Source organism: Sipha flava, unplaced genomic scaffold, assembly GCF_003268045.1.
Source record: "Sipha flava isolate LNK unplaced genomic scaffold, YSA_version1 170_pilon_pilon, whole genome shotgun sequence".
NCBI classification, from domain to species: domain Eukaryota; kingdom Metazoa; phylum Arthropoda; class Insecta; order Hemiptera; family Aphididae; genus Sipha; species Sipha flava.
The window spans coordinates 614,052-629,752 of NW_020271906.1; the positions used below are offsets into that span (position 1 = coordinate 614,052).

General features: G+C 30.3%; 1 protein-coding gene across 1 annotated transcript; it reads left to right on the forward strand.

Annotated features, from left to right (window-relative positions):
• The first annotated feature begins 2,895 nt into the window (after positions 1 to 2,895).
• LOC112679923 (cilia- and flagella-associated protein 20-like) lies at positions 2,896 to 5,432 on the forward strand. The gene is made up of 3 exons (XM_025549871.1): positions 2,896 to 2,979; positions 3,508 to 3,699; positions 5,082 to 5,432. The coding sequence occupies exons 1-3, from the start codon at positions 2,896 to 2,898 to the stop codon at positions 5,430 to 5,432; spliced, it is 627 nt and encodes a 208-aa protein (XP_025405656.1).
• Positions 5,433 to 15,701: the final 10,269 nt, after the last annotated feature.

Here is a 15,701-nt window from a genome sequence, read left to right on the forward strand (position 1 = left end):
ATTGAAAATTTTAAATCACATTTAATTTCATAATTCATTGCCTTTTTATATTTATTATTATGTAATAATTATTATATAATGTTTGTATTATTATGATTGTATTTATTAACTATTTATTTGAATTAATAACTGTTTTATGGTTTTATTTATTTATTATTGTTTAAATAATTTACGGTTTTTTATTCTTGTTTCTTCATTAGTAATTTAGTCTTGTTCTTATACATAAGAAAAATTAATTTTTTTGATTTTCCGATAGGTGGTGATATTGATAATCTTAACTAGGTAGCTTGTTTTATTTAGAAATCTATTTTGATATAAATGCCGGTTACAAACATCGGTTGTTTGATACAATTTATAGTTATAACAAACCGACCACCAATTATTAATTAATTGATACAACACTACCTATCAACAATTTGTATAAACATAATATTAGTCGCCAAAAATCCCTACACCATGGGTCATCTGTCTATTATAAAATCAATGGTTGTCCATTATAGGATACGGCAGCGGTTCCGAAACTAGGAGGAGCAAGGCAAATATTTATATTGTATATTGTACCATCATATATTTACTTTTTGGATCGACAAGTAATTTGCTTATATTTAAATAATAAAAAATGTTTTATTGAAAGGCACGATTAATTTTATTTTGTTTTGGAGATGCGTGACCCAAAAAAGTTCGTGAACCGCTGGGCTATTTTATGCTATTTTATAATATGCTATTTTGGTACATCGTTTACGTTAGAAATCTGCACGGACCGGGCCGTGCCATAATATGAAAATGCGGCATCGGGAGTTGGTTATGGGTGGGATCGTAATATTTTTCTTTGGACCGGTCCGGTCGAAAATAAAACTACCTAAATATTAAATGGGAGTACTATACTAATGCCAATTATTGACGTTAGATAAGGAAATGTTCCAAACTTATGGAGTAGGCTTGTCACAAATCATAATAAAAATACATATATATGATATTATTAGTCTTTATGATATTTATAAATAGATCCCTGTTAAAAAACAAATTATAAATATTACGAACGGGTCTGGTCCGGTTGGACTTATAAAAAAACTAAGGACTGGACTTGGGTGAGGGATTTTGTAAATTTAAGTTTCGGTTCGGATCGGGTCGAAAAAAAACGGCCAGTGCAGATCTTTTGTATACGTACATATATATGTATCTTGTATAATTATATATAGTTTTTGAAATTTTATAATTCATTTGGAATGATTCGTATTTTGTTCACAAACGACAATACAAGTGGATAAAATTATAATTTATATGATAATTTATATTATTTTTTCACAAACAATTAAAATTTGAAAATATTTATTAATTGTTAAAAAGAAGACGTTTCATATAATAATAAATATAATATATTATACTATGTACTTTCCTTATATATATATAAATATATAAAATATATAAACAATATGGAACGTAAAAAAAATAATTTTTAACCACGCCAATGATTAAATGTTCAGTCCTAAGCTTGTAAGTTGAAAGGGTAATTAATGTTTTCTAAACGTTTAGCCCCTTCATATGTATGATATTTTTATTGCAATACCTTTTTTGAGCCTGAGCCCGTGTGTAATTCGACCATTACTTACTTTTTACCCGAATGTAGTTTGTGTATTACCTTTTTTCAACCCAAAAGCAAAACCACACCCAATGGATTTAGGTGTTCATCTGAAGTATATTTTTTTACATAATTTATGTTCACAATGCGTTTTTTAGCCTATGAGATTTTAAATGCCAAAAATATGTCGCAAAGTGTATTCTGTTTTTTACCATAAAATAAAAATATCATGTCTAAAAATAGCAAGAGTTATGATTATACATTTTTTATATTGAATACAAAATTGTAGACATAAAAAATGTAGTATAGAGAGGAACAATAAGTCAAATGTATTTTTAACGACTTCCGTGTTACAGTAAAATTATTGTTATAATAATAAGTAGGTAATATAAACGTTATCTATGTTATCATATTAAATTATTGGATTGAAAAATTATTGCATTTCGATGATTTTTTACATGAAATATAAATTTTATTCTTATAATGTACTAGATTTTTATTATCTGAAAAATTACAATGATAGCTCTTAATATTAATAATATTATTTTTTTTTTTAATACGGTTATGTAGAAAACTGTTTACATAAAAAATATAAATATGATGCTAATTCGTAATTCTTCAACATAAAACCTGAAAATATGATCTTATATATAATTTAAATTTATTCTACGAACTCTATAATCGATAGATCTTTGAGATTTTTATTATTCCCGTGGGTTTTCATAAAGCCAATAAATATAATATATAAACACTTTAAAGACTTAAAGTTTATTGCAAAAATTATACTATACTACAGAACACTATGAAACATGTAGTTGGTAAGTAACCGTTATTGACACTTTCAAATTTTTATGCTTGACATTTTAATCGTCATTTTATGACAATGGTATTGAAACGTTAAGTTCTTTATTGTACCAATATTAAAAAAAAATTAATGTTTCCATAAAAAAATTTGTTCTTTGTAGTTTGCCGTGTCAACGAGTTTATGTCTTACCCATACATGTACTTGTATAATAGTAATAGTAAATCATTATAACCGACCATGTTATATTGGCTATATTGCGATGCAACATTAAAATATTGTGTTTTATTATTTATCTTTTGCTATCAATGTGTTCTTGTACATAACAACAATATTATTGTATTCTATGCAAAAAAAATAGTGGTATTATGTATTTAATGTGATGTAGTTTTATTAAGAGAAAGTCTAATCGCATTTTACGTTTTATAAATATAACTATTTCGTACGCGAAGTCCAACGAGAGAAAAATAAGAGAAATCACGTAATTTATATTAGGCCATATCTAGTGCAGAATATGTTTGACGAAAAATATCAAGGATCGTTGGTGACCGTGTTCTACAGTATAGGCAGCAACCCGTTAATCAACTGGGCCATTCAAGTACGTTTGACCCTGTGAAAGGGCGGGTTTAAGGGGGTGGCTAAGGGGGTATTGGCTCCTTCGATGGGAATAAACTATTTTACAAAGCCAAATATTATGATATAATGATATATTAATAATTATTATAAAATATCGTCAATCGTCATTGATGAATATGGTACCTATTTTATATATTTTTTTTAAAAATAAATAGCTCATTTTTGTTGTTAATTATATGTGTATACCTATGTTTTTAAAATGGTTTCAGGTTAAAATTGATACCAATAATGTAACTATTTAAAATTTGTCACTATCGTGAAAAAAATGGCTTACTTGTGAGGGACTCAAGAACATATTCTGTAATTTAAAATGTTATATAGATTTAAAAAACAACTAACTAAATTCTTGAACCTCCATTAGCTCCTCCCTTGGTGATTGATAAAACCCGCTCCTGACCCCGAGTGTGTGTTGATACGTGCTCCGTCCATTGCACCCGCACATCTACTGTACTAGTGGGATTATGCCGTAATATAATACACCTCATTACAGTGCAAAGAAAGCGAATATCGTTTCCTCCAAGATGATGTGATGAAGTCCAGCGTGCTTCAGATACAGTCGCAAAACGTCAACGCTTGTTCGATAAGCACTCCGTCGAAGCCAACAGATTCGCTGGGCATCCGGTTGCCGTTCTTTACGATGTTAATGAAAAATCTCGGCCGATATTTCACGTCCGAGATAACGGTAAGTCCGCGTGCTGAAATCTATCACCGCAATCACCGAATTATACTTGTACCGTGTAGTGACGAAGTGCGTGGGTAATGATCGCACCGAAAACGAATCGTCAAGAGTCCGGCTGTAGCTTAATGCGAACGAAATGGATTCGTGTTAAAATATCGATCAATTCTCCTGCAATATATCAATAGACAATCTCATAAACTAATTTGGTGTTACGATAAAAATGCAACTCTATAGGGGCAGCGGCAGTGGCGTGTTTAGGGGGTGGGCCCGGTAGGCATGTGCCCACCCACATTTTTATATAAGTACTAGACTAGTGCAAGTCGGATGATCAATGAAAATTTAAATATGATTTATAAATAGTTAGAAAAAAATTTGTGGCCCATCCACAACAAAAGTTCTGGACACGCCACTGGGCAGCGGTGTCCAGTCTGCGGATTACGGGCCACATGTGGCAAGCGAAGGTATTACATGTGGCCCGTTTCAAACTTTTAAAACAAAACAAAATATAAAAAAAAAACATTTTATTAATTTATTAATTTTCTTTTTAGCCATTTCCAAATAGACAAATAAAGGTCAAGTATTATTTACCTATCATGAGTAACGAAATTCTATTATATGATTAATATTGACATTATTTGTACTTTTATATTGGTAGCCCGCTCAATGATAATTGTTTACCAAAGTGTCCTTCTTAGGAATAAGGGTTAGGCATTACTGCTATAGGGTATAATGATGTCAACGTTTAAGTATATAGTTATTTTGAAATGTATAATAAGGTTTAAAGGACGTGGACAAACACAATTATTTTTTGACATTGTTTTTGTATAAAATGAAAGCAAAAAATATATTATGTATAGTTACAATTATTATTGGAATTAGAGGAACTACGAAAAATATTAAAACGATTTTTTTTTTTTTTTTTGAGATTTTAGTAACTGATCTATGTTATTTCGAAATAGTTTTTAAGTCGTAATTTACTTAAAACTAATTAGAATAAGGTGGTGGTTCCTTTTAATGAAACGGTCATCTTAACCGGAAAATGAAAATACCGGAGGCCGGATTCTAACTCGTGTCCCCGTCAAATTATACTGAAAAGATTTTAGTAAGTTCACCAATATCCTATTTTGAAACATTTAAACATATATGGTATTTTTGTAATCAATTTTTTTAACTATATCACGTCAGTAAATTGTTCGTGATGAATCGTAAGGAATATATGAAAATAAAACATATGTTCCGGTATTTGATAATATTGTTAATAATGATAAAAATGTTGATAAGATTGATGACATTGCTGATAGAAAATAATATGATAATAATACTTAGGCGAAATTTGGTATTATGTTAATGAATTGTATTCGATATTTTTCTTGCGTTAAAAACAGGTATTGGACGATCAAAATATTCGTCGGAGATTCCGCATAAGCAACTACTCCAAGTCCATTAGGGTGAGCATCCATATGTGCTCGATGCCAGTGTGCTTGACCGAAGGATGGACTCAAATACAATTGAATCTGGCGGATTTCACCAGTCAGATGTATAACACCGGTTTCGTGGAAGCTGTTCGCGTACAGGTGCACGCCAACTGCCGGCTTAGGAGAATTTACTTCAGTGAAAAACTGTACACCAATGATGAACTTCCCAACGAGTACAGACTGTACAAGGTAAAAGTGCCGCGAGTAATACCTGTTTCTACCGTGTTAAAGAAAAAGGCTATTGCGGGCAAAAAGACATAATTTAAATGATTATGTTCAAATATATTTTACGAACGGTGGAAAGATCGAATTTGTGTTATATTATGATCCTTGTACAATATTCATAAAAACGTAATTCATTAGTAAGAATTTGATTATAATTATAATTTTATTATAATATCACAAATTTCTTAATTGCAATAATTCTGAACTTGATATTAAGCTGTATACCTAATAATGTTTTTCGTTTCGTCCGAAACTAAAACACTGAGAATTTAAAACTTAAATACATTAAGTTATCAATAAATTTTTTTATTATTAGTTTCCATTTTTTTTTTTTTTTTTTTTATAAATTTCAACTACATTTGATTAACTAATTTTTTCTATTATTTATTGGAGTCTCAACGGAATATATGCTATCTATGTATCTAAAAACATTTCACAATCAAACAATACTTTGTTTGTAAACTTTTTTTTTTTAATACTGTTGGATATGTGCTGCCGACATAATAAGCTATTTCATGAAAGGAAATAAAAAATTTGTGCAATGTCTACAGTTTAATAAATAATTTATTCACATCGGATACATAACAACAAGTAAATCATTGTGTGGAAAGAAGTATGAAATATATAAGAAGAATAAAAACAATATATTACTGGTAATATTTTGTTGTTGAATGATCTGATAAATATATAAATTTACTTATTTAAAGAAGATTTTAACCCATCTGAGACTATCTATGAAAATAACAAATAAAAATGTTCACATTTTAGACATATTTTTTACTTTTTTTAAATTGACATACAAACTTTTAAAAACAGTACTGTTTTACTTTTACTGTATACATTTACGTAAATGCTTGACGTATTATTTGACATGTTAGTAGTAAGACTCTGACCGTCAAAGAGTGTTCATCGAAACTTGTTGTAAATTACTTTTATTTGGTTACCATGATAACGAACACTGCACCCAATTTTTCGAATATTGAAGTTCAGGCAGTATCAGCAATTTTTATAGTTTACCTATAAATTATGGTTAATAAAATAATATATAATTTAGTGAATGTCATTTGTATAACTTACACATTAAGATAAATTAGATTTCCGTTCATTTTATGTTTGAATTGTGTACATTAATCGATGATTATACAATGTACATTTTTTAAATAAAAACAATTAAAAAAATAATATTAAAGTAACTATTATCTTTTAATTACAAGTTACTACTAAAAAAGTATTTAAATGCAAGATTCAAGGAGAAATATAACTAAATACAAGGTATAAGTTACAAATGTCACTCAGTTAAATATTTTAGATACATAACTTAAGTTATTGCCTAGCACTGTATATGTATAATATGCTTGATCATATTTTATTAAAATTTGTACTTGAAATGTTGGTTTGTACCTAATTATTAGCTCAGCATCGTTTTACGTGCCGCGGAATGTATTGGTTATACGATGAATATTTTTTCTTTTCATAATCATTTAAAATGTATTCACATCATAACTCAAAATTAAATTCAAAAGATACACGTGATCACGTGATATACTCCAGATAACATTCGTACACCTAGTTTATCCGATATCAAGGATACATATAAATATTAAAGTATAATTTGAGCAATGATGATCACATTTTTTTGTTTGGGTTTTAATGTTATACAAAAATATATCTATAAGTACGATCAGAATATTCTTAAATTTTACTGGATTATTATTTTTTTATCGAAGTCTTAACATTTAAATTATGCACATTAATGATAACAATAATAGAACATTGAAAAAATTTATATTCAGTGCTTAAAATTGACGTTTAGTGCATTCTGTTACGAAATATTAGCTTTTGTTTCCGTTGCGATCGGTTAAAATTATAATTTAAAACTTCCGGTTCGTGAAAAATTTTGAAAAAATTTTCATTTAATAAGACGTTTCTGATAGCTTGCTAGCAAGAGGATTAAAATGATTAAATTTCCTTTCGACAAAATATAAAATAATATAGAAATTCTTATTTTGTGTAAGTATAAATTCAAGAGGCTTGCCGTTAATCATGTTGTGAATTAAGTCACTTGATTAAATCATTTTAAAATATTTACGGATAAATTATATTCTTTATATTACTAATCACCAAAAATTCAAAAAGAATTATCAAAAAGTAACCACTTTTTTTATTATTGTACAAGTTTAAACTTATACGACATTCATAGAATGTAAATTATTTTTCTATAGGAAGATATTTTTAACGTATCGTAATTTCTACCAATTTAATTTGATTTGTAAATAATAATATCAAATTATTTTTTTATTATTTTTATTATCTACAAATTAAATATATAATCACGATTTTTTACTTTATTATTATTAAAAATGTATAAAGATTTTTCTAAAATTATTTTATTTATTTATTCGTCTAGTAAATGTATAAGAATTATTAAAATAAGAGTCATCATCATCAGGGATTCCCTTCAGAACGGTTCTAAATTCATCAAATTGGAAATTATATGACACACTAGTCTATAAAAGAAATTGTCAGAACAAAGTTAGTAATGTATAATAATATTAACTCTTCAACAATTCTCGTCTTACAATACTTATTGAACAATATTTGAAATAGTAGATATGATTGATAAAATCTGTTCTTTATAATATTTTTAATTTAAGTAATAATTTAAGAGTCAAATTTCGAAAACTTAAACTTTCTATTTTTTTTCAAAGAGAAATAGAGTAAATTGTTCGGCGAAATACGTATGGAATATGGCAGGTCGCCGATTATGTACGACGATGATGTCACAGGGCAAGGAATGATGCAAGGGATTTGCAGGGCTTTACGGTGGGAGGACGCAAGGAGAACCAGTCCCCCTACCTCTCACAGCGCTTATAAAGAGTCCCTTTTGACATTTCTCCGTAAAGTTTACTGAAACGCTCAACTATATGTTAAAAATAACCATATACATAAAACAGTTGATAAATTGGCTTTGCAATTTAATTGATGTCACTAGGTGTTAACAGTTTTTCATAAACAAAACTAATATTCAAACATTATAAAATTATAAATTATTGTAATATTATTATAACATTATACATTATACATTTTTACAGCACTTGCATAGTTTATGGAGGAAATCGTTCGCTAAAACACATAATATATATCTATATATGTTTACTTTTTTATAATTAATTACCTTGTAATTATATGGGACTACATAGAGTACTGAGAATGATATATGGATTAGAGTTCCACCTACCCTTTTTGCCACGTTAAACCCTAGAGGTTCGAGTTTGTTTACTAGACTATCAGGTGACGTTAGCAATCTAATAACCTTTCACGTGTTATTTACGCATTGTTATTATTGAGTCCCGTGCCATAAGAGCACCGGTCGCGGTATTTTTTTCTTATTATAATGTTTCATTTAAACGGAGGTGACGGACTTTTATCAAATCATCCGCCTGTTTTATTGTTATTTTGTTTTACTACACGGTAGTGTAACAGTATGATGCGTGTATACCGGGATGCCCTAGCGCTCCGTAGACGCTTTTGGCTAATCAACAACCTAGAAACTCGTTTGGTATGCACACTCCTCGTATTTTAGACTGGAATGAATTAGTGCTCGACCGTCGTGAAAATAGAAGTTACTTTTTTTTTTTTAAAAAAAAAAGTAACACTTTATGTAATTTAGTTAAAAGTAACTTAAATTTTTAACTTCACTTAAATTTTTTTAATTTACTAATACCCAGTCTTGAGTATAAGCAGGGCCGGATTAGCTCAGCGAGTTACCGAGTAAAACTCGGTGGGCCGCGACAATTTTTGACCTTTTAAGTTGTGAAAGGCCTCTAACAGAAAATATTAATAGTTTAAAGTTGAAGATTAGTGCACCTTTTGAAATATGCGATTAAAAAAATTTGGACAAGGACCGCCAGTTAGTAAGTGGGCCGGTAACATACAGAAAATTCGGTGGGCCGAATTTATCCAATCCGGCCTTGAGTACAAGAAACGGTCTTATCGTGCACTCAAAATGTTATATCCAACCAGCAATAACGGTTAAATAAATTTAAATCAGCTTTCGTTCAAAAAAAGATACATGATTGATATCATGAGTGAAAAAAAAAAATAATGCAATTTAAATTTACATTACAATTTACATTTTCTTTTACAAAGAAATTTACATTACACATTAGTATGAATATTGTATTATTTATTTATCATCTGAGAAAGATCAACGGGTGAAAATGAAAAAAATCGTTACTTTTTATAATTCAGTACTAGAAAAATATGTATTCTGGCTTTTGAAAGTAATTTTGTGGTGTTTTAGTATAAAAAATTATTGATTGTAATAATATTTTTTGGTGAACATGGAGAATAATAGATTATGTTCATTTAAATTTGGATCAAAAATTCATCGCAAAACCACATTAATATGGTATAAGGTGAAGTAAAGTATTTTCGTGATATTATTAGTTTGTCATTATTATTTGATTGACTTAAAAATTACATTGATCCTTAAAAACACAGTCATTTTAAGGATCATTGTAATTTTAAAATAAATTTTGTAGTAGGGAATTTCATTGTTCGTTCAACAAATAATATCACGAAATTTCCTATGCCATGAAAATACCTTAATTCACCCTACTTCAAAAATGATAAATAAATTTAGGTATTTAATGTTGTGGATATCCATGGCCTGTAATAATTATTTATTTACTGTTTACGTTAAATGATATCCGTTAACTTTAACGTAATATTTATTTGAATATCATCCATACACTTACCACATCACCATATATAATACAATCACAAATAATAATGTACGCACATACATGCAAAATTATATAATAATAAATGCATGTCTTAAATACGGTATTAAATACTAGGAACGAGAATATGAAAAAAAAAGTTATAAATTCAGCATCGCCCGTGAACCCCTCAGACCCTTTGAGCCTAAAGGACTACATATTAATATATGTATGGTTCGTAGCTTTGTCCCTTAATCCCCGAATCTGGTGTAGGGATAAAGAATGGTGCGAGTGCATGCGGCGGCAGTTGAATTTATTAATAGATGCGTGCCAGTCGGATTTATGGATTATCATTCGTTTAGGTATAAGATTTTTGTGACACAAAACACCTATATTACCGATATTACCACATGACTTTATTTTAACGAGCGTCAACAGTTATTTAATTACAATGATATTATAAAATATTGATATATGTACATTGTAAAATATAGTAACACGGTAAAATTAAGTTTTTTATCAAGGGTATACGTTTAGGCTAGAATATTAAGTTGAACGCATGTAGTTTTGGACCAGAATATAATTGGATATTAATTACATGATAGAATATAAATGATTGAAATTCACATATTTTTATAATAATTTGTGTTTATATATTTTCATGGGCTTAATTAATAAAATAATAACAAACCTGTACATGAAGACAATATTGTAATTTTTATGTAGTAGATATAATTTTGGTTTTCTTTCATTGATAATCTCAGTATTTTTGATCTGAAAGATTGACTTGAGTTCGTATATGGATAAATATTACAATTAGCGTTTGACTATTACTGAATGCAAAATACTTGTTTTAAATTATGTTGTTTTTAATATTAATATTTAAACATCATTAAGATCTTATTTTGTTTTTGAAAATGTATACACCATTCCAAATCAGTTTCATAATCAATTAATAATCTCATTACATAAAATGAAGTCTTAATAATCGGTTTGTTGTACTCATTTTGTTGTTGATTTTGTAGTATATGTTATAGTAGTAAATGAAATATACAGTCAATTTCTTGCATTCATCTATATATATTGTACTGATGAATGCTAAAGTATATACAAGTTGCTATTTTAGGTTCAAGCTGCCTTTTCGAAAATTATTTTCACTCACAGTCTGAAACGTTTTTCTCGAAACTATAAAGTATTTGCGTTATAAGTTTTACTGTGATGTGAGATCTGAGAAGCATTACATAAGATAAAATAGATACATAGAATTTACTTTTGGATTATAATTATTTACAGTGATTGTAAATAATTTGTATGTAAGTATTCAAATTAATTTTTAGAAGATAATAAAAAGTCTTTTCATGGATTAAATCCATATTTAAATTGCTCAAAACATTATGGCATGTACATACAGTTTATCCAACAAAATATAGTACCGAAATAGCATATGAAAAAAAATCTTAAAAAAAAATTCTTGGTGATACTTGCAACAATTTGCTTGCTCAATAGTAATTTAAGCAGATGGCATTTAAATGTTCTTAGTCACGTCTGCTGTTGATTGCATTAATTGATAATTGTATAATGAACATATGATACATCGAGTATATTGAAACTTTCTCAACAACACGAGAATAAATATATTTTATCTAAAGAAAAGCGATTACATTTCTTTTTATGAGGAAAAATTGAAAACAGTATTGCAACCATTAGATGTAAAGTACACATATTCATAATTTACTTAGTTAACTGAGTCCCATTGAACCCTGTACCATCACTTTTTTCAATGTAAATAAAGCGTATATTTGTGTTGTAGTTCAGTTTAAGTTTTTGTTTTTTATATCTTTGAAATAAAATTAATATTATTTTTAATAAATTGAATATCTTTCAAAAAATCTGCTGATGTAGGAATTACAATAACAATATTTGTACATATAATTAATAAACTATAACAAATATGTCAGCACTAGTACGGATAACGATTTCACATAATTGGGGTGCAAAACGATACGACTTATCTGCCTATTTTTATCGATATTGTACAAGTATTTTGAGAAATTAAATAGAAAAATATTAAAATAACTTATGGTGTTTCGAAGAGCATTAATATTTAAGCGTGCGTTTGGAAAATGACATATTCTAGTTCTGTTATCGAGAAAACTTGTATAAATATTGGTCATAAAACTTAATTTATTTGTATTTACTTTTAATTTTGGGTTCAGCATAGAGTGTACTGATTTTAATACGACGTTGTTTATTTTTGTAAACAATTTTTATGTGTAGTGAATATGTGCCATTGGTTTCATGTGTTATCTTAGAAGTTGGAAATCGGTCTCAAGAGTAACCAAACAGATGATCAAGTCGATTATTCGACTTTGTAAGTATTGATTTTTATATTTTTTTTTCTAAATAAAAATAAATTCGAAGCAACGTTAAACTTTATCCAGTAAGTATTTATTCTAACGAAAGAGTAATTTTGTACATTATGGCTTAACTATTTCAACTGGAAATTTACGATTTTTATTTTGATTTAATTATTTATAAAAAATTTAAGCGTTTGAACTAGGTGTGAAAAAACTTAATCTTTTTCACGGTGAAAATTCGTATTATAAATGTGCGCCAAATCAGTATACACGTTGAGTAAACGAGAAATAATTGTACGTAAATATTACTCACCTAATAAGTTTACCCTCCGACATTAGAGAGAGTTTCCTGAGACTTTGGAGTTTGGAGGTAATGTATCAATGATGACGTGATCCACCACCGAGCAAAACACGGTTATTCACGACTAACTACTTCTAATGGGTCGAACACTATATGTGTTTAGAATTGATCGATAAAAATTTTACGTGGAGACACTTCAGGTATGAATGAATTTAAGTATCATTGTTATAAAATCTTAGTGTACACCAATAAAGTTAATACGTTTGCACGTAAGAGAAAGAACAACGGTTTTATAGGTGTATTTAAACGTAACACGGGGCGTTAAACAGGCAATTTAACAACGTGAGTGTGTTTTTTGTTTTATGACAGTTCGGCGGTGGAACACGTCTTATGCTCGACAATGAAAATCTGTTGTAAAGTTTTGGCTCATTCGTATTATTTTCATACCCTGTGTGCGCTGTGCAAATTATCCGAGCAATACGAACATTACCCTGTATTTCATATTGTCTGTAACATAACGCTAGATAACCACCGTGTCACTGTTCGAAGCCGACGTGGTAGTTACTCGATAAACCAGGCGCGTAGCCAGGAAGGGATTGTTACAGGTGTAGTAACAACCATCCCTTCCCCTTTGACCGTGTTAAACTCAAGTATTATAAAGGTAAAGATTCATTGTATAAACTGTGACGAACACATATTCATCATAACGGAATGCGTACATTTTACGATAACAATAATGTAAACAGGGCTTCTCATTACACCGTTTTGTTTAAATAATCCAAAGCTGTAGTTTTGTCACGCATGATTTAAAATATACGTTCAAAAGACGAAATGTACGTTTGAAATTCTAATTAAATATTTAAATATTTGTTCGTACGTTGGTGCAGTGCATATGAATATCTTTTCCACGTGTAATGTAAAAATGTGTTTGTATGATTGCACAACAAAAGTATACCTACGTGTAGTTATTATTTCGTTGTGCACAATTTTATCGATCCGTTTTGAATAACACCCCTTCCTATCCCTTTTTGGAAACGCCTAGCCACGTGGACGCGATAAACGGAAAAAGTAGTATTTAATCGGACGCACGTCGTCTGAAACGTAAAACCTAAACCGTTCGATTACCTACGGTCAGCGGTACGATAGAAAGTTTTATCTGAAAACCGACGAAAACTTTTATCGACAGCCGTCGGCACAAACGTCAGTCGGTATCCCGTCGTGGTGGCAACGCAATGCGGTCACGGTTGGTTGGTTACCAATACATACGGTGTTTTAAAATATTTTACATCCGTCGGGTGCAACGGACTTGTTAGCGTGTAACGGTACTCTTTTTTTCTCTTTTTTGTTTTTTTCTTTGTCTTCTCGTCGTCGTCTCATAACGCGCGCGTTCGTCGCCAACGGCACTGCGTTCGTCTATCGCGATGTCGTCCGGTGAGTGGCTCGTAACGCCATTATCAGCACAAGCCGATCCCGTGATGACATCCTCCGAGGACGAGTACTCGCTGGAACCGAACTTCATCTTCGGGCTGACCACCATGCCGTCCAACAGCTGTCTCTTCCAGACCGACGACAAGGTCATCTACCGCTCATCCGGCGTACTCGCCATACACGACGTCGAGCAGAAGTCCCAGCGGTTCTTGCACATGAACGACCGGCTGAAGGTGATCACGGCAATGGACATCAACCATCACAAGTTAGGCGCAACACATTACGACACAGCTTGTTTTCGTTTCCCTATCGATCGGTGTTCTACGCGCGATGAACGATACCCGTGACAAGTGTAGTGCAGCTTCCTTTGCGTCAAGATGTCAGGAATCACTAATTTAATCGCCAGAACGTGAAATATTTATCCGTACGTAAATATTACCTGACGGTTTGAAGTTGCACGATTTGTACGGGGAAACTCGTGAAATTCGATTTCGTTTTCGAACTAATTTTTGTTTATTTAAGTTTTTAAAATATCCTTCGTCTTCGCGGGTCAACATTTAGGAATCAACTGATATACTTTTCTTGGGATCAAGCACAAAAATAAAAATTCGTTTTCACCCACTACTTCCGATAAGTTTAAAACTAATTTATTATTATTCGAAATGCGCATAGGTTTTTCATAACAGACATTTTGTACGTTCAACATACAACACCACCCTTCAACAGAAGTCGACGTATTACCGACGTAATTGAGAAATTCAGAAGCTACGACCGGTCGCGCATCGGACACCAGTCGGTCATTAATTGTCCGAAATTAAATACGACCAAAAATTGTAATCGGTCGCGCATTGGACACTTGTATCATTACCGAGTTTCGTACGCGCGTGGAATCGGTGATTATCCGGCTGATCGGGTCACTATAATTCTTTCCCTACTCTTTTACTCTCCACACGTGTATTCGGAATTTTCGTTTTTATTTAAAACTTTGACGTATGCCCCACATTTTTGCATATTGTAATTCAGTGTTTGTGCCGACGATCATTTTTCCCTTTTAACTCCTATAAATTGATGGTTTCGACAAGCGCGATAATTTGGTAAACAGTGTTTTTATTAGCTTGCATGATTTAGAAAGACTGATCATCATCGACAGTCGATTATGATATAGAAAATAAATAATAATTTTAATGCCTATGAATTACATTGAACTGGAAAAGATGTGGTTAAGATATGTACACACACCATTATTAAAATTAACTGTCGTTTATAAGTCTAAAAATATTTTTTTTGAACTAAAACACTACTCGATTCACGAAACGTGAGATTCCACGGCTACGGTAAATACATCCACACAACAAATGTATTGACACACATAAGCGTCACATGAAAGGGTCACTTGTACCGTCCCGGAATATAAAAAAAAAAAAAAATTAAAAATGTTGGATCATTATTGGATTCTCTAATAGCGCCTGCGTTAAAAATCGAAAACAATTTTGTA

Coding starts and splice junctions, on each gene's coding strand:
- LOC112679923 (XM_025549871.1), top strand. CDS start 2,896: ATGTTTGACGAAAAATATCAAGGATCGTTGGTGACCGTGTTCTACAGT. Junction 2,980..3,507: donor TAATCAACTGGGCCATTCAA/GTACGTTTGACC, acceptor ACCTCATTACAG/TGCAAAGAAAGCGAATATCG. Junction 3,700..5,081: donor ATTTCACGTCCGAGATAACG/GTAAGTCCGCGT, acceptor CGTTAAAAACAG/GTATTGGACGATCAAAATAT.